The sequence below is a fragment of the Lacerta agilis genome, chromosome 8, assembly GCF_009819535.1.
Source record: "Lacerta agilis isolate rLacAgi1 chromosome 8, rLacAgi1.pri, whole genome shotgun sequence".
Lineage (NCBI taxonomy): Eukaryota > Metazoa > Chordata > Lepidosauria > Squamata > Lacertidae > Lacerta > Lacerta agilis.
In genome coordinates, this window is record NC_046319.1 from 77,905,345 (window position 1) to 77,931,002 (window position 25,658).

General features: G+C 48.9%; 2 protein-coding genes across 4 annotated transcripts in view; both read left to right on the plus strand.

Annotated features, from left to right (window-relative positions):
• Positions 1-10,197, plus strand: part of LOC117051792 (SPARC-related modular calcium-binding protein 1-like) — a 54,000-nt gene extending 43,803 nt beyond the window's left edge. For all 3 annotated transcript variants that reach the window (XM_033158457.1, XM_033158459.1, XM_033158458.1), the window contains 4 exons: positions 411-493; positions 606-705; positions 5,590-5,843; positions 9,664-10,197. In XM_033158457.1, coding sequence (XP_033014348.1) covers positions 411-493; positions 606-705; positions 5,590-5,830 — 424 coding nt within the window. In that variant the 3' untranslated portion in view covers positions 5,831-5,843; positions 9,664-10,197. The remainder of the gene's footprint in view (positions 1-410; positions 494-605; positions 706-5,589; positions 5,844-9,663) is intronic.
• Positions 10,198-18,277: 8,080 nt separating this feature from the next.
• On the plus strand, positions 18,278-25,658 carry LOC117051794 (ADP-ribosylation factor 6-like). The gene is made up of 2 exons (XM_033158460.1): positions 18,278-18,550; positions 25,042-25,658. The coding sequence occupies exon 2, from the start codon at positions 25,074-25,076 to the stop codon at positions 25,599-25,601; it is 528 nt and encodes a 175-aa protein (XP_033014351.1). The 5' UTR covers positions 18,278-18,550; positions 25,042-25,073; the 3' UTR covers positions 25,602-25,658.

Consider the following 25,658-nt stretch of genomic DNA (forward strand, 5'->3'; position numbering starts at 1 on the left):
CCAGCTGAGGGGAGCATGGTTGGCGCTCCCCGCAACATGCAGTTAAAGCTGATTATCACCCAGCCCTGGTAGGAATCAGTGCCTGAGCTTTTTTCCCCCCTCATCCTTTCCAGCCCCTTTTCCTTTTGTGCTGCGTCTCTCATATTGTTACCTTGAGGACAGGGACAGTCGCTGAGTTTTTGGGCAGCTGGGATTTAAAGAATAATAACAATCTTACTGCCATTATTGCTAGTATTCTTGTTACAGGTAGGTAGCCATGTTGGTCTGCCATAGTCAAAACAGAATAAAAAATAAAATAAGTTGGTCTCTAAGGTGCTACTGGAAGGAATTTTAATTTTTTTATTTTATTTTGCTAGTATACTTGTTGATGTTAGTGTTCGCTCGGCATCTCTCTTCTTTCTTTCTCGCAGGAACTTCCCCCCTGACTGCGAGGCGGATGCGGCGGCCAAGAATGCAGAAATGGGCTCCCTCTTCCGGGATCGTTTGCTGCCAGGTGGGAGCATGGCTTTGAATCTCTGCTTCTTTTCAAACGCTTTTTAATCGTCGCCTTTCTGCCAGGTGTGGGTCTCGACAGACAAATTGTTCCTTTTGTTCTTTCCTGCTAGGCTGTCCAGGCTCCAAGAAGGTAGAGTTCCTCTCCAATCTGATCAAAGCCTTGGCTTCCGACATGCTGCAGTCGAGGATGATGCCAGTTCCATACCGAAGGTAAATGCTGTGCACTCTCTTTCTCTCTCTCTCTCTCTCTCTCTGAAAGGGCACAGGGAAGAGAGTTGTTGCCAAACGTTTTAAGCAAGAGTTAAAATCTAATAGAGGATTCCATTTGTTGAACCAGAAACAGGTTTGCTTGTGAGATAATGGTCCTAGTTGCCACCTAAGGACCACCCTTAGTTGTTGCCATCTGGTCTGTCTTGAGAAACAATGGAGTAAGCCTCTGGGGGTGAAATCAAACCGGTGCATTAGTAGCACGGAAGTGACTGAGGCGATCGCACACAGGGTCCCCGGATGTTTAACGGTCTATTGATCCCTGTGCCACCACAGTCCCTCTTTCCCGCTGCCACCAACCAGGTACTCGCCAATAACTTACTGAGTCCAGTCAGTTTTTAAAAGTGAACCAAAAACACAAGTTTATTTTCTCAAAACACAAGTTTATTTTCTTAACTTTAGTTCCTATACCGGCCTATACCATCCTGTTGTTGTTGTTCAGTCGTGTCCGACTCTTCGTGACCCCAAGGACCAGAGCACGCCAGGCACCCCTATCCTCCACTGCCTCACACAGTTTGGCCAAACTCATGCTAGTTGCTTCGAGAACACTGTCCAACCATCTCATCCTCTGTCGTCCCCTTCTCCTTGTGCCCTCCATCTTTCCCAACATCAGGGTCTTTTCTAGGGAGTCTTCTCTTCTCATGAGGTGGCCCAAAGTATTGGAGCCTCAGCTTCAGGATCTGTCCTTCCAGTGAGCACTCAGGGCTGATTTCTTTAAGGATGGATAAGTTTGATCTTCTTGCAGTCCATGGGACTCTCAAGAGTCTCCTCCAGCACCATAATTCAAAAGCATCAATTCTTCGGCGATCAGCCTTCCAGCTCTCACTTCCGTACATTGCTACTGGGAAAACCATAGCTTTAACTATACGGACCTTTGTTGGCAAGGTGGTGTCTCTGCTTTTTAAGATGCTGTCTAGGTTTGTCATTGCTTTCCTCCCAAGAAGCAGGCGTCTTTTAATTTCGTGACTGCTGTCACCATCTGCAGTGATCATGGAGCCCAAGAAAGTAAAATCTCTCACTGCCTCCATTTCTTCCCCTTCTGTTTGCCAGGAGGTGATGGGACCAGTGGCCGTGATCTTAGTTTTTTTATGTTGAGCTTCAGACCATATTTATACCTTCCTAATACCTTCTGACCGATTATCTCAACTTCCTGACTGACTCCTCTTAACAAATTCTCTCTCTCTCTCTCTCTCTCTCTCTCTCTCGCACAAGACTAAACCAACCCACAGACTCAACTTCCCTTCAGACTTCTCTCTTACCTATCTGATCTGATCTTCTCCTAAACACCTCTGTGCTTAATCTTATAACCTCCCTGACTCCACCCCCTGGTTTCTCATTGGGCTGTCAGTTAACTCTTTCACTCTCATACTGGGGTGACATCACCAGTATAAGAGGGCACACGCCACAGTGACCTCCCTGGGGCCCAAGCCTGGGCAGTGTGTCCGGAGGTTCTGGGCTGCCCAGAAGACAAGACTCCGCTCTCGGTCTCACCGATATGGTCCAAAGGAAAGGAAAGCAAGACGTTTGGCACCAGCTGGGCTGCAGGAGTTGCCGGAAGGAGGCATACAAGGTGCCATCCAACCGTCTTAGGGACTCCAGTCTGCATTTGTATTTGTATTTTTTCCCCTTTTGTATTTTTTTGGTTTTGTTTTTATTTTATTTTGACAAAGTAATAATCATACGTAAATAAGAATAAAAAGGTGCACCCCACCACCGAGACCATTCCATTGTAACTGCCGTATTTTTTGCTCCATAGGGCACACCTCGTTTTTAGAGGAGGAAACAAGAAAAAAATATTTTTCTGGTTTTCCTCCTTTAAAAGCCCTGTTTTTTTGAGGATCAGCTAAAAGTTTTGCAGCTTTTTTGCAAAGGGAAAAACCCTGTTTTTTGAGGATCAGCTAAAAGTTTTGCAGCTTTTTTTGCAAAGGGGGGAAATCAAAGCTCCTTTTGCAAAGGGGGAAAAGCAAAGAGGAAACGCTCTGTTTTTATGGGGTTCAACTCACATTTCTGCAGCTTCTAAAGGAAAGGGAGCCTTTTCTACAGTTTCCAGACAGATAATCTAATCAGCCAGTCACATGTCGCTGGGGAAACAAACTACCTCCTTCTGCAGCACATTCAACAATGGAGGGCAGGGCTGAAAGGGAGCCGGGACTCTTATCTCTCTCCTGATCTCTTGCTGATCAGCTGCTGAGCGGGGTCCTTTCAACACCCACTTTTCTCTTTGTAAAATAAAAAGCATGATCCTCTTTTGGCCCGTGGGCAATTCAGCTCCAGGGACCACCATTCACTCCATAAGACGCACAGATATTTCCCCTTACTTTTTAGGAGGAAAAAAGTGTGTCTTATGGAGCGAAAAATACGGTACCTAACCTCCCAAAATTTCAACACCCCTTGCGATGGTTTTCCCCCTTTCCATTTTAATGGTATAAATTTGACAAACACCCTCCATATCTCCTCAAAATCATTTCTCATGTATATTCCCCATCTTACCTTAATGGCACATGTTAAATTTTCATTAATAGCTCTATCCCACACCTCTTTATGCTATTCTTCCATTTTATATTCCGCGTGCCCCTTCCACTTCCTAGCTATCATAATTCGTGCAGCTGTCAATAAATTTGTGAGCAAGTCCACTCTGCATTTGTGTAGGGTTTGCCCCTTAGAAAGTAAACAAAGAACTCAGGCCAACTATTGCCATTCAGTAATGAGAATAATCCCTATTCACAACTCAACAGTAAACATAGAAAACAAGAAGCATACAACCATACAATTTATATAACAATGCAATTTTCAAGAGTATATGTCAGGACGTTCAGTGGTTGCTCATGAGAAATCAGGCGAACGCAGAACTTCTAAAAACTAAGTTCTTTATTGTGCAGATATTTACAGTGGAGCAAAAGTTCAAACGTCCATCTCATCCCTTCCCAGAGTCCGGGAATGAACCCTTCCGGTTCTTTGTCCAGCAAAAGAGGCGCGGGATTCTAAACCCCCGCCTCCCCCTTCCACGTCTTTCCTGTCTACGAACTCGGGGCGCGGGAACCTATCCCTGTTCCCCGCTTCCCCCTTGGTGCTCAGGCTCTGCGGTCCCTTCACAGCCCCTGCGCCGACTTCCTGCCTCCAACTCCCCCTCCCCACTGGAGGAATGGTCGCTTCCTCCAGAGGAGGGGGATGACGAACTGGGGAACAAAGGGGGTGGTTCCCTGTACTGCAAGCGATCCTGGGATGCTACCAACCCCGGGGAGGGGGGTTTCCTGACAGTATATGTCCGATCAAGAGGACAAGCTTTATCTTGAGATAGTTTTCACAAACCGAAACTTTTCAAAGGTAATGTCTCAGTTCAATAATATTTAATCAAATAGTTCAGGTTCCAGTTCCATTAGAGAGTCTTTTGATGCAAAATTGGAATACAGTGTTGGATAAAAAGTCTTTTAACGTAAGGTGGGGTCTCAATAACCCAAAGGCAGGACAGGACCCTGTTTCGGTGTCTTTAACCTTCGTCAGCTGAAAAGATTAAATATGATATAATAACTTGAAGAAACATACAAACGCTAGATACACGAATAACAAATGTAAAACAACACAATAACCCCTTAGACTTTTCTTCTCCTGAAGATACACTGCAAGGCAGCAGAGGTTTAGAACCAGAATTTTCCTTCTCCTCGATGGGCTACCTTGCCAGGTGCACGAGCTCCATCTACCCTTCATTTCCCTCTGCAGCACGGGCAGAAACCATCTCCTTGACCACTGGACCCACTCTTGGTCTTGTCTGCTCAATCTGCCAGAACCAGTCTTTGCATGCAGGGAAAGTCCCTAATTCACTGAGGGTTTAAGACCCATCGGCCACCCTCACCTGGTTTAGCCGGCCAGTTGAAGCCATTCTTGGGGTGTGGCCGCTGTCGCCTGCTGACAGCTCCTAGGAGCCACAGGTGAGAACCAAAGATGGACAAATGATGAAGGAGCATGATGTGTCCCTCGCCAGAGGTACTAGGTAAAGGGACCCCTGACTGTTAGGTCCAGTCGCGGACGACTCTGGGATTGCGGCGCTCATCTCGCTTTACTGGCCGAAGGAGCCAGCGTACAGCTTCCGGGTCATGTGGCCAGCATGACTAAGCCGCTTCTGGCGAACCAGAGCAGCACATGGAAACGCTGTTTACCTTCCCGCCAGAGTGGTACCTATTTATCTACTTGCACTTTGACATGCTTTTGAACTGCTAGGTTGGCAGGAGCTGGGACCGAGCAACGGGAGCTCACCCCGTCGCGGGGATTCGAACCGCCGACCTTCTGATCGGCAAGCCCTAGGCTCTGTGGTTTAACCCACAGCGCCACCCGCATCCATACACCACCAATACTATGGCAAAAGAGATGATGATGATGATGCCCTCTGGGCAAATGGGTGGGCATTTCACCTTCCTCACTAGGCTGGTACTTAGGAGGATGTGTGTTAGCTGACCTGAAAAGCAGGCTGCAGGCAGAAGCCAGAGGGTGAGAGCTGTGCTTGTCCACCGATAGCTCAGCTGGTTAGAACATGGTACTGATAATCTCAAGGCTGCAGGTTCGATCCTCGTAAGGGACATATTCCTGCATTGCAGGGGGTTGGCCTAGTCCTCGGGGTTCCCTTCCAACTCTAGAATTCTGTGATTCTAGAATTTTTGCAAGATTCCAAGCCTGCGCTCTTGGAGTTTGGGGCGGCAAGCTACAATACATTTCTTTAAAAGGATCAAAGGCGTTTCTGTTTTTTAAGGAATGCACATGTCCTGGGCCGCCCAAAACTAGGTGTCCCTGATCCGGCAGGGCTCTCCTGACCCCCCCTCTGCTCCCCACCCACAGGTTTTCGGACAGCCTGACGGGGCCCAGCCTGGAGGAGCGGGCCGTGCGCTGGCAGTTTGTCCGCCTGGACAAGGACTTCAGCAACAGCATCAGCGAGCGGGAGCTGCGGCCCCTGAAACTCTACATGAAGAGGAACACGCGGCCGAAGCGCTGCGTCCGCAAGTTCCTGGACTATTGCGACCTGGATGAGAACAAGCTCATCTCCTTGCATGAGCTCAAAGGCTGCCTGGGGCTCAGTTAGCCCCACACGCGTGGTGCGTATCCTCCTGTTGGTAACTCCACAATATTATTATTATTATTATTATTATTATTATTATTATTATTATTATTATTATTATTATTTGCATTTAGATCTCCCTATATTTATCCTCACAACAACCCTGCAGGGTAGGCTAGGCTGAGAGGGAGTGGGTGGCTAACAAGGCTATGCCCAGTGAGCTTCAGGGCTGAGCGGCAGAATTCGAACCCTGATCTCCCGGGTTAATTTCTCCCCCCCCTTTTTTTTGCAAAATCTCCAACAAATTGCAGTTTTCTATCTATCTTTTAGGAAATTCGCCCCCCCCCCCCAATCAACACTTCCCATGTGGGCTGAAATACGCCTGGATTTCCCCGGACATTTTAACTGAATTTCGAAAATTCCGCCAGGATGACATTATCGATGGACGATTCCCGGCTATGTCCGGGAAATTCCAAGTGTAGGCCAGCCCTCGTATATGTTCCAAAATTCTGCAGGGGAAGAACTATAGATAGATTGATAGGTCAGTAGATAGATATACAGACGGATAGATAGTAAAGGATGTAAAATTTGGCATTCTGAGAATTTGAGATATATACACAGTATATATTTCTTGAAATTTAAACACAGCTTGATTGTAAAAAAAAAAAAAACACAAAATGCAAAGAGGTGATAAAATGGGCCACAAATGCAATACTGTAATGCTTATTTATTTTTTAAAGGGCGAACAAATGCAGAGTGGGTTGGCGGAGATATTCTTTAGCTGGGGTGCAATTTGTCCTGCAACCAGGCCTGACTAGACACCAGGGCCATCTGAAGCATATCTGGCGCTGTGGTGCAAAGCTCCCTCCGGCGGTGCCACCCCACCAACACCCCCCACCCCGTTTCCCAGATGTTTTTTTAGGGAGGACGGAGCTGCTGGCAGGGCTGGAGGAGGCAGGCAGCAGCTGGAGGGCAGCTCCTCTGGCGGGGAAGAGGCAGAGGCTGGACGCAGCGCCTCCCGGATCAGCTGGCCGCTTCGTGCCGCGGTGGCCACGGGATACGGAGGCTCTGGGCGCGGCATGGCAGAGGCAGGCGAACTGATGCCGGGAGGCACCGCGCCCAGCCTCTGCCTCTTCCCTGGCGCCCTCCAGAACTTGGCACCCTGGCGCCCCGCGCCACTAGCCTCTATGGGTAAGACAGCCCTGCTAGACACCACCTTACTTTCCTGAGCCTCCCACAATCAGTCAAAACAAAGGGGGAAGGGGGCAGGAGATCGGGGGAGGCTCGGGAGTCACGAGCGGGCGGCGCATTTATGTTTCACAGGGTGCTTTGCACCTTTATACAATATGCATGTGTGCTTGAAAAAAATCTGGTAACCATACGTCTACAGCAGCAGCCTCACCAGCCTGTGAGATTTGCCAGGGCTTGGAACAAACTGTTCCTCTCTCAAAAGCCTCTCCACGCACCCCACCAACCACCCTTTCCCCCCTCATATAACTTAAATCCAGCTCTTGCCTCTCCCTCGCAGACAAAGGGGGACTCTGTGCATTACCTTCTGGTGGATTAAACGTGGATTAGCTGCGTGGAACTCAGTTGCCTGCAAAATGGTTGCAGCGGCGTCTATTCTCGAAGCAGAAAGTCGGGCGGGTTTTTTTGTTTTATTTTATTAGGTTAACTTGAAACGCTCTACACACCTCCCCAAACAGAGCAAATTGATTTCTTGTTACTTGCAACTGCGTCTGGGAAATTCGAAGCCCTAATTAAAGTCTAAAATGCTTTGGGCTTCTTTTTCCTTTCCCCCTGTTAACTTCGCACAATGCAAGTGACGGAATTTTATTTTTGTTTTTTAAGTAATTTATTTACAACATAGTCCACAACAAACAAACAAACAAACCCACCACCGTTGAGAATTTAATTGCCAAAATTAAACTCCTATCCCTTTACACAAAGAAAACATAATATAAAAACAAAGACTTCCTTTATCCTGTAAATGGCCTCTTTATTTACTTCTTGTGTACTGTTCCTTTTATATGTGATTATTACAATTTTTCCTAATTATGACTTAAGAAACCACAAAGTCTCCTGTCGAAATCAATCGAAACAAGTCCAGGTGTATTTTTGGAGGGGTGGCTTGGTAAAATATTCTCTGCATTTCCCCCATTCTTTTTGAAATTCTTGTCTCTGTTAATCTGGCCAGTTCAGTATAATCTAATAATTCATCCTGCCATTTCGTTGGCACAAATTCCTTTTTTCCAATTTCTGGCAATTAAGCAGCGCCTGTGACATCAAGGAATATTTTCTGGTCTTTTTTTTGCTAAAGCTGTGTCTGTTATTCCCTCTGTATTTTTCACAAAGTTGTATTTAAACATATATATTTTTAAAGTTCATCGTATACTATATCCCAGAAGCTTTTGATTTTTTTTCACAGGTCCACCAGATATGTACAGTGTATAAGTGACGGAATTTTAATTTTGCCTTTCTTCACTTGATTTAATTCTCCCCAAGCTTCTCCCTGCCTTTTGGTATTGGTTTTTTCCTCTCCCCAAAATTTAATTAACTGCCTCTAGCACAAGCTCCTGGAAACTACCTGCAGGAGCAAAGAATGACAGTCTGAAAAACTTTCCGTTTGGGTTCAGGTTATCTTTCTAGGGTGGGGGGTGTGAAATTAAGGATGGTTGCAGTTCCCTTAGCCTCCTCTTCAAAAGACTCAGCTGCTATTTTAAAACAGATTAAGCACAGGGTATGGGTGTGGGACGCAGGTGGCGCTGTGGGTTAAACAACAGAGCCTAGGGCTTGCCGATCAGAAGGTCGACGGTTCGAAACCCCACGACGGGGTGAGCTCCCGTTGCTTGGTCCCAGCTCCTGCCAACCTAGCAGTTCAAAAGCACCTCAAAGTACAAGTAGATAAATAGGTACCACTCTGGCGGGAATGTAAACGGCATTTCCATGCGCTGTTCTGGTTCGCCAGAAGCGGCTTGGTCATGCTGGCCACATGACCGGGAAGCTGTACGCTGGCTCCCTCGGCCAATAATGCAAGATGAGCGCCTCAACCCCAGTCGTCCGTGACTGGTCCGGGGTCTCTTTTCCTTTAATGTTCACATTAGCGGTTTAAAGCACAGCAAAGTCATTTCCTCCTCGCTGCTTGCACGCTCCCAAGATTTACGTATAAGCTAAACAAGCTATAGCTTAGAGCTCCACTCTCTTCGGGGCCCCCCCAAAAAAATTTAAAGGAAAAAAAACCTGGATGTACATTTCCAAAATATAAGATAAAAAACAAATAAAATAAAATCTACACACAGCAACAGTGTTTTGTGTTGTGCTGGCTCCTATGATGTAAGTCATGGGCCCCACCTGCTAGCCTGCTCCCTAAAATATCACTGGTTTGCTCCTTTCTATATATAGGGTGCCTACATTCTGCATGGACTGGTTGCATGGCAACATGCGCAAATGGCTTTAGATACCTATCAGGTCCATAAATTACCATATAGCATATATTCAACACACAAAACAGCGACCCTTTATTGTTGACAAAGGACAGCTGGACATCTAAAGGGCCCCATTACCTTCAGTAGCTTAGGGCCTCATCAAACCTAAATCCGGCCCTGGAGATACGTGACCCCTGCTCTTCTGTGAAGTTCACTGAGTCATCTTTGCTGAATCTCATCCCAGCCCGACTCACACTACTAATCTACAAAAAGCTTACCTGTGTTGATCATTTGCATCCTGAAAGAAAAAGCCACGTGTGCAAAATCTCCCTTTCTACTCGCCTAGATGTGACTCTTAGTCGCCGCAGGTGACCAGGCTAATGGTGGATTGTGAGCCTAACTTAATCTCTCTCCCTCTTTCTCTCTCAATAGACTTCCCCCTGACAAAGAATGGCGCTTCCCCCCCTCCAGAAGCCCAGGGGGCGCTCTCTCATTCTCTGAGCACTGCATTCCCGCCTCTGGTTGCAGACTCTTTGCACTTTAAAGAGACGGACTGGACTTCCTGCCCAGAAGGTTGACGATGGTTCCGGGAAGTGGAGATAAACGTGGAAAGGGGTGGAGACAAACGTGGCTAACAGTCCACTTTTCTGTGTTTCCCTTTTTAATTTTGTTTTGCTTTTTAAAAAAAGAAACATGGATAACAACAGGCCTGCAGAAACCATCTACCTTAGTAGATTATATATATATATATAAAATAAGAAACAATAATCTTTGCTTTATTTTTGCAATGTAATTTTTAAGAGAGAGAGGGAAAAAATGAATGTAAGGGGACCTCCATGTTTGTTAGAGGGTGTTTCAAAAGGCTGTGCTCCTTTTCAGTTTCTGCCTCTGCGTAAAAAAATCAGCTGGGTTTTAAAACGATTTGTAGTCTACGTTTATTTGAATCAATAAATTATGGATATACAAGGGTGGTTTCTTTCGTTTTTTAAAATATATATATTTTTATTAAATTTTGACATATTTCCCACACTTATATTTAACACCTCTTCACACCTTATACAATCTTTTTTTGGACTTCCACCAACCACATCTAAAGATTTCCAATTTTTCAAATCATAATTTTGTAATTTCGTAATTCTACTATTACTTTAAGAATCTATAACCAGAGATTCTTGGAAGATTGGAAGAAATTTGAGGAAAAATAACTGTACCAAGTTACGCTAGTAGGTTTGGAAGAAGTTTTGTAAGGAGAATTATATGAAATATTATACGATAAATTTAAAATAGGGCGGTTTCTTTCATATTTCTGGGCCCCTTTACGTGGAATTAATATTGGGGAACCTACTTCAATATTGAAAAAAATGTACTTCTCTGCTGGGTCAGGGCAATTGATAGTCGTCATTGATAGCTGTATCCCCCTCGATGAATTAGTCCAATCCCCTTTACAGCCATCCACTGAGAGGGACTGGCAGTATGCTGAAGACCATGGGGGAGAAGAAGGGCTGGTGTCTGACTCCGGAGAGGGGAGCAGTGATTTGTGGGGAGTTGTACCTGCTAGGGGAAGAAGGGGAAGAAATGGAGGCAGTGAGAGATTTTACTTTCTTGGGCTCCATGATCACTGCAGATAGCGACAGCAGTCACTAAATTAGAAGACGCCTGCTTCTTGGGAGAAAAGCAATGACAAACCTAGACAGCATCTTAAAAAGCAGAGACATCACCTTGCCGACAAAGGTCCGTATAGTTAAAGCTATGGTTTCCCCAGTAGTGATGTATGGAAGTGAGAGCTGGACCATAAAGAAGGCTGAGCGCCGAAGAATTGATGCTTTTGAATTATGGTGCTGGAGGAGACTCTTGAGAGTCCCGTGGACTGCAAGAAGGTCAAACCTATCCATCCTTAAAGAAATCAGCCCTGAGTGCTCACTGGAAGGACAGATCCTGAAGTTGAGGCTCCAGTACTTTGGCCACCTCATGAGAAGAGAAGACTCCCTGGAAAAGAGCCTGATGTTGGGAAAGATGGAGGGCACAAGGAGAAGAGGGCGACAGAGGATGAGATGGTTGGACAGGGTTCTCTAAGCGACTGGCATGAGTTTGACCAAACTGCGTGAGGCAGTGGAGGATAGGCGTGCCTGGCGTGCTCTGGTCCATGGGGTCCCGAAAAGTCAGACATGACTGAACGACTGAACAACAACAAGTATCGGCTAGGAGGCAAGAGTCAAAAGCAGGGGAAGTATCAGAGCTGGAGTGTGGGGAGCACAGGATGGGTAGGAGGAAGAGGCAAGTGAAGGGCTAGGTGCTCCCTCCTCCTTCTTGCACCACTTTCTTCCAGAACCAGGACGGGACTGAAAAGGGATGAGCATAGGATGTTTCCACACAGGCGCAGTCTCCAGCTGCGTGTGTGTAGCCCATCAGGGGAAGGTACATAAACTAGTGGAGGGGGAAGAGGTCCCCTCTTTCTGCAGCTGCTCCACAGACTTGGGAGAAGCTCTCTATACTGTGTGTGTGTGTGTGTATGATTTTACAAACATACAACGAAAAACAATTCAAGATCCAAATTTCGAGATTACTCTGAATCCCCTAGCTCCCCCCCCCATCCCTCCATGGGTCCTAATGATAGTATTTACAACTGCACATCAATACTTAACCAAATTTTAATCCTTCCAAGTACTTTCCGTTACTTTACAAGTGCGGTTGAAATCCCGCTAATGTTTTAACCTGCTTACAGTGGTCTCGTAAATAAATTATGAACTTTCCCCATTCTTTCTTAAAGTTCTTGTCTTCTTGATTTCTGAGCTCCCCAGTTAATTTTGCCATTTCGGCATTGTCCATTACCTTGGTTTGCCATTCTTCTCTGGTCAGGGTTGTCTCTTCCTTCCATCTCTGGGCTAATAGCATCCGTTTGGCTGTTGTCACATAAATAAACAGCCTTTTCTGCTCCTTTGGTATCTTGGTACCTATAATTCCTGAAAAAGAAAGCTTCTGGTTTTTTAACATTTTTTTTCATTTCATTATACAGTGGTACCTCCGGTTGTGCACAGGATCCGTTCCGGAGCTCCGGTCGGATCCTGAGGAATTTGCAACCGGAGGTGTTGCTTTTGCGCATGCGCGGTAAAGTGCTTCAGCGCATGCGCGCGGGGCGAAACCCGGGGAAATACTTGCTCCGTCATGCAGGCCCTGCGGAAAGATGCCAAATCCCGCAGGGCCCTGGTCTCTTGTGACAGACCATTCCACCAAGTCGGGGGGGGGGCAGTACTGAGAAGGCCCTGGCCCTAGTTGAAGCCAAGCTAGCATCCTTGTGGCTCGGGACCTCCAACAAATTATTATTTGAGGACCTTAATGTCCTACCCGGGACATACCAGGAGAGGCGGTCCCTTAGGTACCCTTCAGATATATTGGGCCTTTGAGGCCATTTATGGCTCTAAAGGTCAGCACCAACACTTTGAATTGTGCTCAGAAACGTACTGGGAGCCAATGTAGGTCTTTCATGGTCTTGGCTCCTCCCACTCCCAGTCACCAATCTAATGTATTTGTGTGCAAGCCATTAGATTTCCTGTCCCTTTCCCCCCTGTCCCTATTACCCCTTTGTAACCTCTTCCTGCCCACCAGAGCCTTTTATAAATCGGGTTTCAGTGCAGCTGTGTGGTTGAGGCTGGGAAAGACAATGTTTTTTTCCTGAACTTCCCTGCTCACAATTCCTTGGAGTTTTGCGCCCTCTGCTGGAATAACACAGCATCGCTTAAAAAGTGTTTATGCTCTGGTAAAACGGATCTCTCTTTTTAGGTTGCTTGCTAAATATATTTTTTTCATACTCAAAGTGATTCATTCCTAAAACAAGAGGTGTTGGACCAGGGGCCTGCACAGAAGCTGGAAATCCTGTGCCTCTTTTTCCCGTTCTGCATAACCTGTCGTCAAATGCGCAGTGCCTATATCTGAAATGGATTTTCTATTTTTTTATATTAAAAAAATCTAATATAACAATACAAAAATGCAAAAACAATACAACACACTACAAACAACAACAATAATTAAAAAACAACATCAACACAATATATTTTCCTAAATTCACTTACATCTTCTATTACATTGTCTTGGTGACTTCCTCACACCCTCTCCTCCTACGTACACTGTATCACATCTGTAGTAATTCCCTATCCTCATATTATAAAAAAGATACTACTAAACTTAATTCTTATAATTCTATATATACAATTCCAAACTGTAGCCTATTTCTTCTATCTGCTCTTTTCTTAAATCTTTATTTTTGCATGCGTTCTTAAATATTCCTTAAATTTCTTCCAATCTTGCTCCATCGCGTCGTCCCTCTGGTCTTGGATTTTCCCGGTCAATTCTGTGAGCTCCATGTAGTCGATCATTTTGATCTGCCATTCTTCCACTGTCGGTATCACTTCAGTCTTCCAGTTCTTCGCTAATAATATCCTAGCTGCTGTCGTGGCATACATAAAGATTACGCTATCTTTTACTGGGATTTCCTGGTTCACTTAAATGGATTTTCTGCCTATATACATAAAAACGAAAGGCTGTTGTCACGCTCTGCAGTTGCGGGTGCAGGTGGGGTGATCTGTGGGAGGCGGGTAAGCAGGGTGGTGAGATGTAAAGATAGGGGGGTTGGTCTAACTTGGGACACACATTCATAGAATTGTAGAGTTGGAAGAGACCATGAAGGTCATCCAGTCCAACCCCTTGCAATGCAGGAATCTCAGCTAATGCATCCATGACAGGGTTGCCATATTGTGAAGACACACATTTGCTGATTATGGTGACCCTACCCGTGACAAAGAAGATGTGTCCTGAAAAAAAGGCGAGGGGAGCACTCTTGTGCTCGAGTGCTTCTTGTGGGTTTCCCACAGACATCTGGTTGGCCAATGTGAGAGCAGGATGCTGGCCGTTGGCCTCATCCAGCAAGTTCTTATCACACTCTTATCTGGACTTGGGGAAATGCGGCAGTTCTGTGATGGGACATGTGCTTTGCATGGAAAAAAGTCTCCGATGCAATCCTTGGCCTCTCCAGGTGGGGCTGGGAGAGATCTCTGTCTGAGACCTGGAGAGCTGCTGCCAGTCAGAGTAGGCAGTACTGAACCTGGTGGACCAATGGTCTGGTTCAGTATAAGGCAGCTCCCTGTGTTCCTATGTATCAGGAATGCCTCATTTACGGGTGACTTAGAGCACATGAGCCTCTTTGGGATTCTGCCTCATCTCTAGGCTTTTTGGAGTTAAATTTCTGAGTGGTTTGGGTGGTAGTGGATGTAGTGTTAATTATTATTATTATTATTTATTTATTTATTTATACCCCGCCCATCTGGGTGGCTCCCAACAGAATAATAAAGCTATCAAACATTTAAAATTTCCCTAAACAGGGAAGTGCACATGGACATAAATCAGGGTGGATTTGGTTTAAATCAAACTGAAATTAATAGCGATTTAAATCACGATATAAATCACTAGTCAGTAAGGCTCAGGGTGGATTTAAATTTTAAAAATCCAATTTTTTTGATTTAAATCAGATTTTTTTTATTTAAATCGGATTTCACTGAGCCTTACTGACTAGTGATTTAAATCGTGATTTAAAATCGTGATTTAAATCAGTTTGGTTTAAATCAAATCCACCCTGACATAAATGCACAACTGCACAGGAACACTAGATCCATGTGCCATGCTCAGCCAGCCACATCGCCCACTGCAGCTGATGTACCTTTTGAACTGTACCCGCACAGCCTGTTGGCATTCTTCCAATTATTATTTTTTAAATAAACCCAAAGGCCTCCTTGGCTTTTAAGTCAGCAGAGGGCAAGGGCTGTTAATGAGTGCAAGCATACAAGAGACAGAGCGGAGCCGGCAGCAAATTAATTTTATTTATTTATGCATCGTATTTATTCATTTAAAGGCATGTATCCAAGCCACTTAATATTTAAACATCTCGAAGCAGAATACAAAAACGCAGCATAGAAAGAACCTAACTTCTGCTCTGGTGGCTTCCAGGCTTAGATCACTGCAATACGCTACACTTGGGGCTGCCCTTGATGACGGTTCAGAAACCGCAGCTGCTCCAGAACTCAGTGGTCATTATTAGCAACCAAGGAGTTTCTAGGCTCAGTTTTGGCTTACAAAGCGATAAGCAGTTCAAGACGTCAAGGACCACATCTCTCTCCACATGAACCAAACAGGACCCTGCATTCCAAGGGTGACCACACAAGATCAGGCCTTTTCAGTGTTGGCTCCCCCTTTGTGCTCTCCCCAGGGAAGCAAGCCTGGCACAATCATTGTGTGTTTTTAGGCATCAGGTAATTTTTATTAAATTTACCTTTGGTTTTTAAACTGGGAAGATAGTTAAATCCAGGGTTCCCCAAACTAGGGCCCGGGGGCTGGATGAATCCTCTCAGCACGATGGTCCTCTTGGATCCCAGCCCTCCGGCGAGGTTTCCTCGGTATGGCACTTGCTGAAACACGAGTTTATAGAGATATATGACTGCGGGAGTTCAAAAGCATATTCATTGCAGGGGGCTGGGCTAGATGACCCTTGGGTCCCTTCCAACTAACTCTAAGATTCTATGATTCAAGGCAACATGCAATACTTCCCATCATCCCTGACCACTGGTCCTGTTAGCTAGGGATCATGGGAGTTGTAGGCCAAAACATCTGGAGGGCTGCAGGTTGGGAATGCCTGATCTAACTTGATACAATGAGTTTGCTGTGTCCCTACGAGGGAAGCAAAAGTAACTTGGGAATCACAAAACAAAATAAAAAATATAAAAATTCCTTCCAGTAGCACCTTAGAGACCAACTAAGTTTGTTCTTGGTATGAGCTTTCATGTGCATGCACACTTCTTCACGAAAACTCATACCAAGAACAAACTTAGTTGGTCTCTAAGGTGCTACTGGAAGGAATTTTTTTATTTTTTTATTTTGTTTTGTCTATGGCAGACCAACACAGCTTGTTGTTGTTCAGTCGTGTCCGACTCTTCATGACGCCATGGTCCAGAGCACGCCAGGCACCCCTATCCTCCACTGCCTCCCACAGTTTGGCGAGACTCATGCCAGTCGCTTTGAGAACACTGTCCAACCATCTCGTCCTCTGTCATCCCCTTCTCCTTGTGCCCTCCATCTTTCCCAACATGAGGGGCCACCCTTAGTTGTTGCCATCTGGTCTGACTTGAGAAACAATGGAGTAAGCCTCTGGGGGTGAAATCAAACCGGTGCATTAGCAGCACGGAAGTGACTGTGGCGATCGCACACAGGGTCCCCGGACGTTTAACGGTCTATTGATCCCTGTGCCACCACAGTCCCTCTTTTCCGCTGCCACCAACCAGGTACTCGCCGATAAATTACTGAGTCCAGTCAGTTTTTAAGAGTGAACCAAAAACACAAGTTTATTTTCTCAAAACATTAGCAAGCTTATGGTTTCTCAGATAATATCCTGTCAGTATCTTAACTTTAATTCCTATACTGGCCTATACCATCCTGTTGTTGTTGTTCAGTCGTGTCCGACTCTTCGTGACCCCATGGACCAGAGCACACCAGGCAATCCTGTCTCCCACTGCCTCACACAGTTTGGCCAAACTCATGCCAGTCACTTCGAGAACACTGTCCAACCATCTCATCCTCTGTCCAGGGGCGTCGTAGGGTGGGGGCGGGCCGCCCCTCGTGCCGCCCCTAGGCGGGTGTGTGCGGTGCTGCTGCTCCCGGGGTGACGGAGGGAGCGGCGGCGCGTCCCACCACTCCCATGCGCCGCCGCTCGCTCCATCACCCCGGGAGCAGCAGCGCTGCACGGACGAGGCTCCCGAAGTGGCGGCCCGGCATACCCCAGGGGCGGGGGCGTCGCTGCGCGCGCGCGCGTCATGACGCACACACAGCGATGCCCCGCCCCCTGGGATGCCGCGCCGCCGCTTCCGGAGCTTCGGTGGGCTGCAAAGAGCTCCGAAGCCGCAGCCTGGCAGCCCTTTGCGCTATGGCAGCGGCTTCGGGGCTCTTTGTAGCCCGCCGATGCCCCCAAGCCCCCGCCCGGCATACCCCAGGGGCGGGGCCGTCGCTGCGCGCGCGTGCGTCATGACGCACACGCAGCGATGCCCCGCCCCCGGGGATGCCCCTTGGCTTCCCGCCCCGGGCAGCCAAGGGGCTAGGAACGCCCCTGCCTCTGTCGTCCCCTTCTCCTTGTGCCCTCCATCTTTCCCAACATCAGGGTCTTTTCCAGGGAGTCTTCTCTTCTCATGAGGTGGCCAAAGTACTGGAGCCTCAGCTTCAGGATCTGTCCTTCCAGTTGAGCACTCGGGGCTGATTTCTTTAAGGATGGATAGGTTTGATCTTTCTGCAGTCCATGGGACCAACACAGCTACCTACCTGTAATTGGGAATCGCAAGGCTTTCTCACCCTGGCCCTCCTTGCTAGGAAAAGCTTCCCTTGCTGAAATGCCCTTCCTTTTTTAAGAGGCAGAAGCAGGAAGAATGGAGGTGGCAAGATGTCATTAGCAGGCAGCAGAAGTTGGCAACTCTTCACCAAGACCGACAAGTCAGACGACAGCTCCACGCTGGATGGGTGTGGGAGCAGCAGCAGCAGCAGCAAAAAAGAGAGACAGAGAAGGCCCTCCCCCTTTACGAGGCCGGGAAGCATGCGCATTAACGCCAGCAGGGAAGGGAGGACCTTTTTCTCTTTCCTCTCTCCGTCCGCGCCCTTTCCTATTCCGGGACAGGCTGCGAGCGAGCGAGGCGGAGGAGGGCTGGGGGCTGTTGAGAAAGCGCGCGCGCGAGTGAGCGAGCCCGAGCCGAAGCGGGCGGGGTTTTGGCAACCCGGGAAACGGAGCCAAGGGGACCCCCCCATCCACCCACCTCTTTCTCCGGTAGGGCTTTTCCCGTCCGGGAGGCTGCTGCAAGCTGCGCCTTACTAACCCGGCACCCCAAAAGAGCTTTCTGGGGTGTGTGTTGCGGGGGGAGGGGGGAGTGCCAAGTGAGTGGCCCTGGGGGAGGAAGCTGCGGATGACTTTGCAGCCGGCGGAAGGAGCAGCAGCAACTGGAGGAGGAGGAGGAGGCAGCGGCGGCGGCGATTGCGGTTTGAGCGGCGGCGGCGGCGAGCTCGGGAGCCCCGTGGAACGTTGAAGCGCCGGGGAGGAAAACACCCCCCATTGTGACGTCGCGTTCTTCGGAAGTGGAAAGTTTGTCCCAGCGTTCGAAAGGCGCGCCCGCTCGCCTTTGATCTCCTTGGCTCGCTCGAGAGAAAAGAAGGGACCCCCCCCCTTCCTTCCCCCGCGGCCAGAGGAAGCGGCGTTTCTCCGGCTGCTACTTTTCTTTCCCCTTCTCCCGCTGCTTCTTCCAAGGTGAGTGGCGGTGATGGGAGGCTTCTCTCTTCATTTTCCTGGGTGGGTGCACGCACGTTTCTTCCCCCCCTCCCATCCGGAGCAACCCCTCCCCTCCCCACTGGAGGGGCGGAGGTTACAACACGTGTGCCCCGTAACGAGGAGAAGCGCGGGCCCGTGGGTAGAGGGGGCTCGCTCGTAACCTCTCTCCCTGACCTCGATCGTGTGGACGCACTTTTCTCGGTCGACGCTTGCTTGAAGGTGTGCGGTGAGACGGCGCTGGGCTCTGGGGAGCCCCCCTTTGATTTGTACCCCCCCACACACACCGATTTTGACAGAATTTTGGGGTGTTTGTTTTTTTAGAGCTGCTTCGCTTCTTTCGCCCTCTCCACTCACGTGCACGCCTTTCCAGAAGTTGCCCAAAAATCCTTGCGGGGAAAAGTTTGCAAATATTTAAAGTGGTGGGGGCGCGCGAGAAGAGCGGGCGGTGGTGCGATGAGCGAGAGGGCGCGTGGCTTCTTCACGACCCCGGCTACCTTCCTGTTTGATTTCCGTACAGATTCGTAGAAGCGCCTGCAGGACTCGATTAGGGGGGTTGGGTTGGGTCGGGGGGGTCTGAGTTGGCAAATCTGGTAGCTATAACTCGCTTGTAAAGAGAGGCGAGGCGGGTGCGTGTTTGGGTCTCGCCTCCGCGCCCCCCACCCCAACCCCAACGTTGGAAACTTCTTCTCATGGGTGGGACATCTGGGGTTTGAATTAAAACTGCCGTTTAGACAGGAACAAGCGGGGCGAGCGCTCGGGCGGCTTCAGACGCGTGTTCGCTTTCCGGAAGCGGCGCGCACGCTTGCCTGAAAGAAGTGGGGCGGGGGGGGGTGACTGGAGCAAGCAAGGGGGTCTCTCTCTCTCTCTCTCCAAATCTTTAATGTGGGAAGGGGCTGCCCACCCGCCGTTCTTTCCCTGCTTGGACAGTACTTTACTAGATTTGAATCGGTGCCATATTAAGAAGACGCCCTAGAGAGTCGAATCTGGTGTGTTGTGTGAATTGTGACACTTTTCCCGAACTGGAGGGATTTTTTTTTTTTCGTGAGGAGGGATCTAATTAATCTGAGACTCCCCGTGGGGTGGGTGGGGTGGGGAGAGAGGCTTGGACATTTCATTTCCTTCCAGTTATCTAGGGACCCGTCTCTCCCTCGCCGCCCCGCGCTTTTCCCTTTGTTACAGCTGCTCACTCAAGGGCAGGCGAAAACTTCTTAATACTGTAAAGGCAAAAGACACGCGAGTTTTGCGCTCTCGTCTGGATGGTGCCCTTTGGCCTCCCCCCCCCCTCCGCTCCGGTCATTTGAAAAGTAGAGCTCTTTGACCCAGTTCCTCAGTAGCAATAGCGAGGGAGGGGGAAGGGGAGGGAATCTGTGAATTCATTTTTGTTTCCATTCAGATCTTTCTCACTGTGTTTCATTCTTTTCCATATCTGTCTGCCAAAAACGGGGGGGGGGGGGGGAGAGAGAAATCTGCAGCTTCTTGGAGGTTGCCATTTTGAAACGGGGGGAGTTGTCTTGGTTTTCGTTTTTTTAAAAGTCCTGGCGTGATTTTGAAATGGTTTGCGGGGCCTGATTTTCATTTCATTTTCTAATTTCCAGTATGGAGGAGAGAACTTTCCTCTGCGTCTGTGTATAAAACTTTTCTCACCTGTTCCTCAACTTGGCTGAGAGTTATTTTTCTGCCATGCCTCTCCCCCCCCCTTCTTTCTCCCCTGCCCCAAAGTATTTTGAACTTTTGGAGAATTTTTTTTTTTGGGTGGGGAGAACGACAGACACCTGGAAAAGCAGTGTGGCAATAAAATCAAGCCTCAGTCCTGGAGGGGCGTAGAAGCAGGATTGCAAACTGGGGAGGGGGGTGGAGTAGCCTTGCAGACACCCACCCACTCGCAATTAATAACTTTTTCGGCTGCTGGGCCCTAGCAGAGAATTGAAATCCAAACCCCAGGTTCGAAATGTGCTCGAGGAGCACATGCGTCTAGGAGTCTCTGTAAACTTGAGAGTGACCTTCATACCTGTCCTGTGTCCTCCTGTGATGTTTGGCTTCCATTGATGTGGCTTTTGCGCGTGAGAGGAGAAGTTGGGAACCAGAATGGAAGGCCGCGCTCTTGAAATTGGGGACGCACACAAACGCAACCGGGTTACGGATTTGGAGCCTCACCGAAACGTTTGGGATGTTTGCGGTGGAAGAATCCCACCCCCCCTCGCTGAGATCTGGTATGGTGTTGAGGCTGGGGAAATCCTACATTTGGGTCCTTGCTCAGCCCCGAGAATATGAGTGTTGTGAGAATATTAGCATTATAAGGGGATAGTTAGGATCCCCAGGATTCCTTGCTTGTTCTGGGTTGGAGAGAAAAGGGGAGGGAGGTGTTTTTGCCGGGGTTTCTGTGCTGCTTTGAGGAGGGTCAGGGTTCAAGTACGACCTCTGCCGCAGAATCCTTACATGACCTCGCGCAGTTCGCTGGCCACAGTCCAGAGCAAAGGACGTGTATCGAAGTTCTGCTGGAACGAACAGGACTCTAAACCTCCTGTGGGTTTCACCCACTGCCTCCCAGTCTCACTTCCCCTCTCTGTGAAATGAGATTTTAAAAAAACCCACTAGTATTATTACTAGTTACTGCATTTTGGCCCCACCTTCCAAGGAGCTGAAGGTGGCAGGTGTGGCTCTCCCCGCCATCTCATTTGACGAGGGTAGGTTAGGCTGAGAGGCAGTTGTGGTGACTTGCCCCAGGTCACCCAGCGAGCTTCATGTGGCACGGTGGGGATTTGAACTCGGGTCTCGCAGGGCCTAATCTGGCGCTCTTAACCACTACGCCACACTGGCTCTTGGGGTGATTTGTGAAGGCAAGTGCAGTACTTGTACCTGAGCCTGTGTCAAATTAAAGGCATAGGAAAAGAGACCTGTGTGTGTTTGCTCCTACTGCCCTAAACTGCTGGGACGCAGTCTGCCCCCACAGTGGCCAGCCACATGTCTATGTGGCGCTCACAAGCAGGACACAGGAGCTGTAGAATTGGAGAGTGGGAAGGGCCCCCCGTGGGTCATCTATTCCAACCCCCTGCAATGCTTATTTTGCCCCATGTGGGGCTTGAACCCATGACCCCGAGATTAAGAGTCTCATGCTCTGTCTCTTGGTGACTGCAATCCACAGGCAGCGTCCCTCTGATACTGGAGGGAAAATATAGCCACCAGGGATAGCTCAGTCGGTAGAACTGAGAGACCCTTAATCTCAGGGTCAAGGGTTCGAGCCCCGTGTTGGGCTAAAGATTCCTGCATTGCAGGGGGTTGGACTGGATGACCCTTGGGGGTCCCTTCCAACTCCAGAATTCCAGGGAGCTCAAGTACATGGTCCTCCCCAATATTACTCTCACAACAACCCTGTGAGGTAGGTTAGGTTGCGAGGCAGTTCCTGGCCCAAGGTCACCCAGTGAGCATCGTGGTCGGGTGAGGACCGGAACCCTGGTCTCTCCCAGGGCCTGGTCCGACACTCTAACCACTACACCACACTGCCTCCCTGCTGTTATCTGGAGGCACACAAATTTCCTCACCCAGGCACTACTACAACTACTATTTTCGAGGCCTCAGACGTATGTGGAGAAGGGCTGGATCTAAAACCGAATGCCAGATTTGGCATTCTGGAAATCTTTATATATTAAAAAAAGCCCCGCAAGTTTCTGGACCTTATGACTGTGACAGCTCAGATTGAAAGTGTGGGGGGGGGCCCTTTCAGATAGGCAGAAGTGAGATTGGTAGGACTTTTAAGTGGGGTTGTAATAGTTGTAAGAAATTAAGGGTTGTTTTTTTTACAACATAGTAATGGGCTTCTGTGCCTCCCCTTGAATAAAACTAGCCATGAAAATCATGCAACTCTGCAAATTTCAGGAACACTGTTGCAATAATATTGATAACAACAACCGCAGCAGCAAAAATAATTTTATTATTCATACCCCGCCCTTCCGACCTGGGTTGTAGTGCACCTGCCGGCGGCCTGTTTCGCATTGCCATAGTGCTGGCGGCGACGGATGGAGCGTTTTGAGGTTGGCACCACCCCATCCTGGGGGGCTCCCTGCGCATGTCGGTCGGCCACTTCTAGGAAAGGGAGAAGCGAGACGGTTAAGTGTCAGGCCGTGAGAAGCAGTGGAGGAGAAGGGAGCCGGGGGATGAAGGTGCAGAAAGGGGAAGTGGTTTGAAAAACGGAGAGGGAGAAGCTGTTCCAAAGCAAGAAGAGGCCGGAGAGAAAAAAAGAGTGTAATTAATCGGAGAGACAGAGTCACTAGGGCAGGAGTAGAACCATAGGATCCTAGAGTTGCGAGGGACACCGGGGGGTCATCCAGTCCAACCCCCTGCGAGGCAGGAATCTCAGCTAAAGCATCCATGACAGATGGCCATCCAACCTCTGCTTAACTGTTGTCGTTCTGGACTACAAATCCCATCAGTGGCCGGGGATGATGGGAATTGTAGTCCAGCAAGAGGATGCTTTCCCGCATGTTGCCTCCCCTGCGCTAGAGTGACGCCCAGCCCACGTTTTCAGAGGCGGAAATGGGAGTTGCCGTCGCCCCCGGATCTCTGTGGGTGTAGAGTGACTATGCCCTGTCCCTCTGGGTAAGTAAGTAAATAAATCTACCCTTCGTACAGGAAGTTAGTGGCAAACCAGGTCAAATTCAAGCCCCAGAGAATGGTGCGGGCGTGTGACTCTAGTCTTTCTGCCTCTAGGGCCGCTATGTAGTCCTCACTTCCTCTTCCTGTTCAGAAGCTGCTGTTTGGTTGGCAGAACTGTAGTGCTGTTGTTGAGAATCAAGTCCTCGCATGTGACTAGTCCTCAGTGCAATGGCGAATCAGTTGCCCCAAAAGAAGTTAGTTGTGTGTAGGGGGGAGAGAGAGAGGAAGGAAGGAAGGAACCAGCTCTTCCTATCCTGGTCACCCGCCAGAGATTCTTAGCTCGCCACAGGCGACCAAGCGGTCAACTGTTTTATATAAGCTTTTCCTAATATCGGTTGCCACCTTGCGTGTCATTGTCTGTGTACGAATTGCCAGAGGACATGGTGATGTGACTGGCCAAAGAAGAAAAGGGAGAATGAATCTGGAGGAACGTGGCTGGAGTAGGCAGCAGCTGGGACATAGGGCATGTAAGGGTGAATACAGTGAAATGAAATGTAGGCCAGAGCACCCTATTTATTTATTGCACATTCCTACATTGCAGGGGGTTGGACTGGATGACCCTTGGGGTCCCTTCCAACTCTGCAATTCTGTTATTGATCTCGCACCTTTTTCTCCAAGGAGCATAAGGTGGCATGAACGGTTCTCCCTGCCACCTCATTTCATCTCCACAACAACCTGTGTGGTAGGTTAGGCTGAGAGGCAGTGACTGGCTCCAGGTCACCCAGGGAGCTCCATAGCCGAGCGGGGATTTGAACCCTGGTCTCCCACGTCCCAGCCCGGCACTCTGACCGCTACACTACGCTGGCTGGCTGCCTTTCCTTGGGGTGCCCAGGTCTTAAGTTGCCCTGGGGAAGGTTGGGGAGGGGCTGATTAAGATGGGGGCACACAGATCAGAGAATCGTAGGATCGTAGGAAGGGACCTCCGAGGGTCATCTAGTCCAACCCCCTGCAATGCAATGCAGGAATCTTAGCTAAAGCATCCCTGACAGATGGCCATCCAACCTCTGCTTAAAAACCTCAAAGAAGGAGAGTTCGCCACCTCCCGAGGGAGACCGTTCCACTCTCAAACAGCTCCTATTGTCAGAAAAGGGTCTTTTATCTCCTTGCACACCCTCAAATTTTGCAGGAGATGTCATTGAGGGCAGCACTGATATACCGGAGATCAGCCTTTTTGAGGTTCCCCCCCCCCAGCATTGGGTGGAGCTTTCCCAATCCAGCCCAGTGTTAAAACTCAGGTATACTACATAAGCTAGGCGCCAAATGGCACCTTGAATCTAGGTTGCGGTTGCTGCAACGGAATGTCTGTTCGCCATTGGGTTGGACTAGATGACTCTTGGGGGGGCCCCTTCCGACGCTACAGTTCTGTGATCTCAGCTACTGGTCCCAGTATTGAAGAGGGAGAAACGCACACATTGGAAATGGCATTCACTCTTGAGTAAGGCAAAGCTTTTTAAACCGGTCGCCAACCTAGCGCCCATCGGACCAGCGCCAGTAGCAAAACGCGCCTGGCTAATTTCAATCACAGCTACGGCCGAACGTTTGGGCTCCCGAACGCCGCAAACCCAGAGGTTTGCGAACGTTCTTTGGAGCCCAAACATCTTCCGCGGCTTCCGATTGGTTGCAGGAGCTTCCTGCAGCCAATCGGAAGCCTGGCCTTGGTTTCCGAGCGTTTTGGAAATCGTGAACGGACTTCCGGAATGGATCCCGTCCGACTTCCGAGGTACCACTACTCTGAGGGTGCCGATCGTAACCTGAAGTAGAGAGAATGGAGGGCCTTGCTAATTTTGATCTTCTTCTCCTGTTTCCTCCTCCCTCTTCAGCCTTGTATGGACTGTGGTGCTTGCCCGCAGCCATGGGGAAGATGCTATCAAAGATATTCGGCAACAAAGAGATGAGGATCCTCATGCTGGGTTTGGATGCCGCCGGCAAGACCACCATCCTCTACAAGCTGAAGCTGGGCCAGCCGGTGACCACCATTCCCACGGTGGGCTTCAACGTGGAGACGGTGACCTACAAGAACGTCAAGTTCAATGTGTGGGACGTCGGGGGGCAGGACAAGATCCGCCCTCTGTGGAGACACTATTACACCGGCACCCAGGGGCTGATTTTCGTGGTGGACTGCGCCGACCGCGACCGGATCGACGAAGGCCGGCAGGAGCTCCACCGCATCATCAACGACCGGGAGATGCGAGACGCCATCATCCTCGTCTTTGCCAATAAACAGGACCTCCCCGATGCCATGAAGCCCCACGAGATCCAGGAGAAACTGGGCCTCACGCGCATTAGGGACAGAAATTGGTACGTCCAGCCGTCCTGCGCGACGTCGGGGGAAGGACTTTACGAAGGTTTAATGTGGCTTACTTCCAACTACAAATCATAATTCTAGGGCTATATATCTATATCTATATATATATATATATATATAATTTGCGCACGC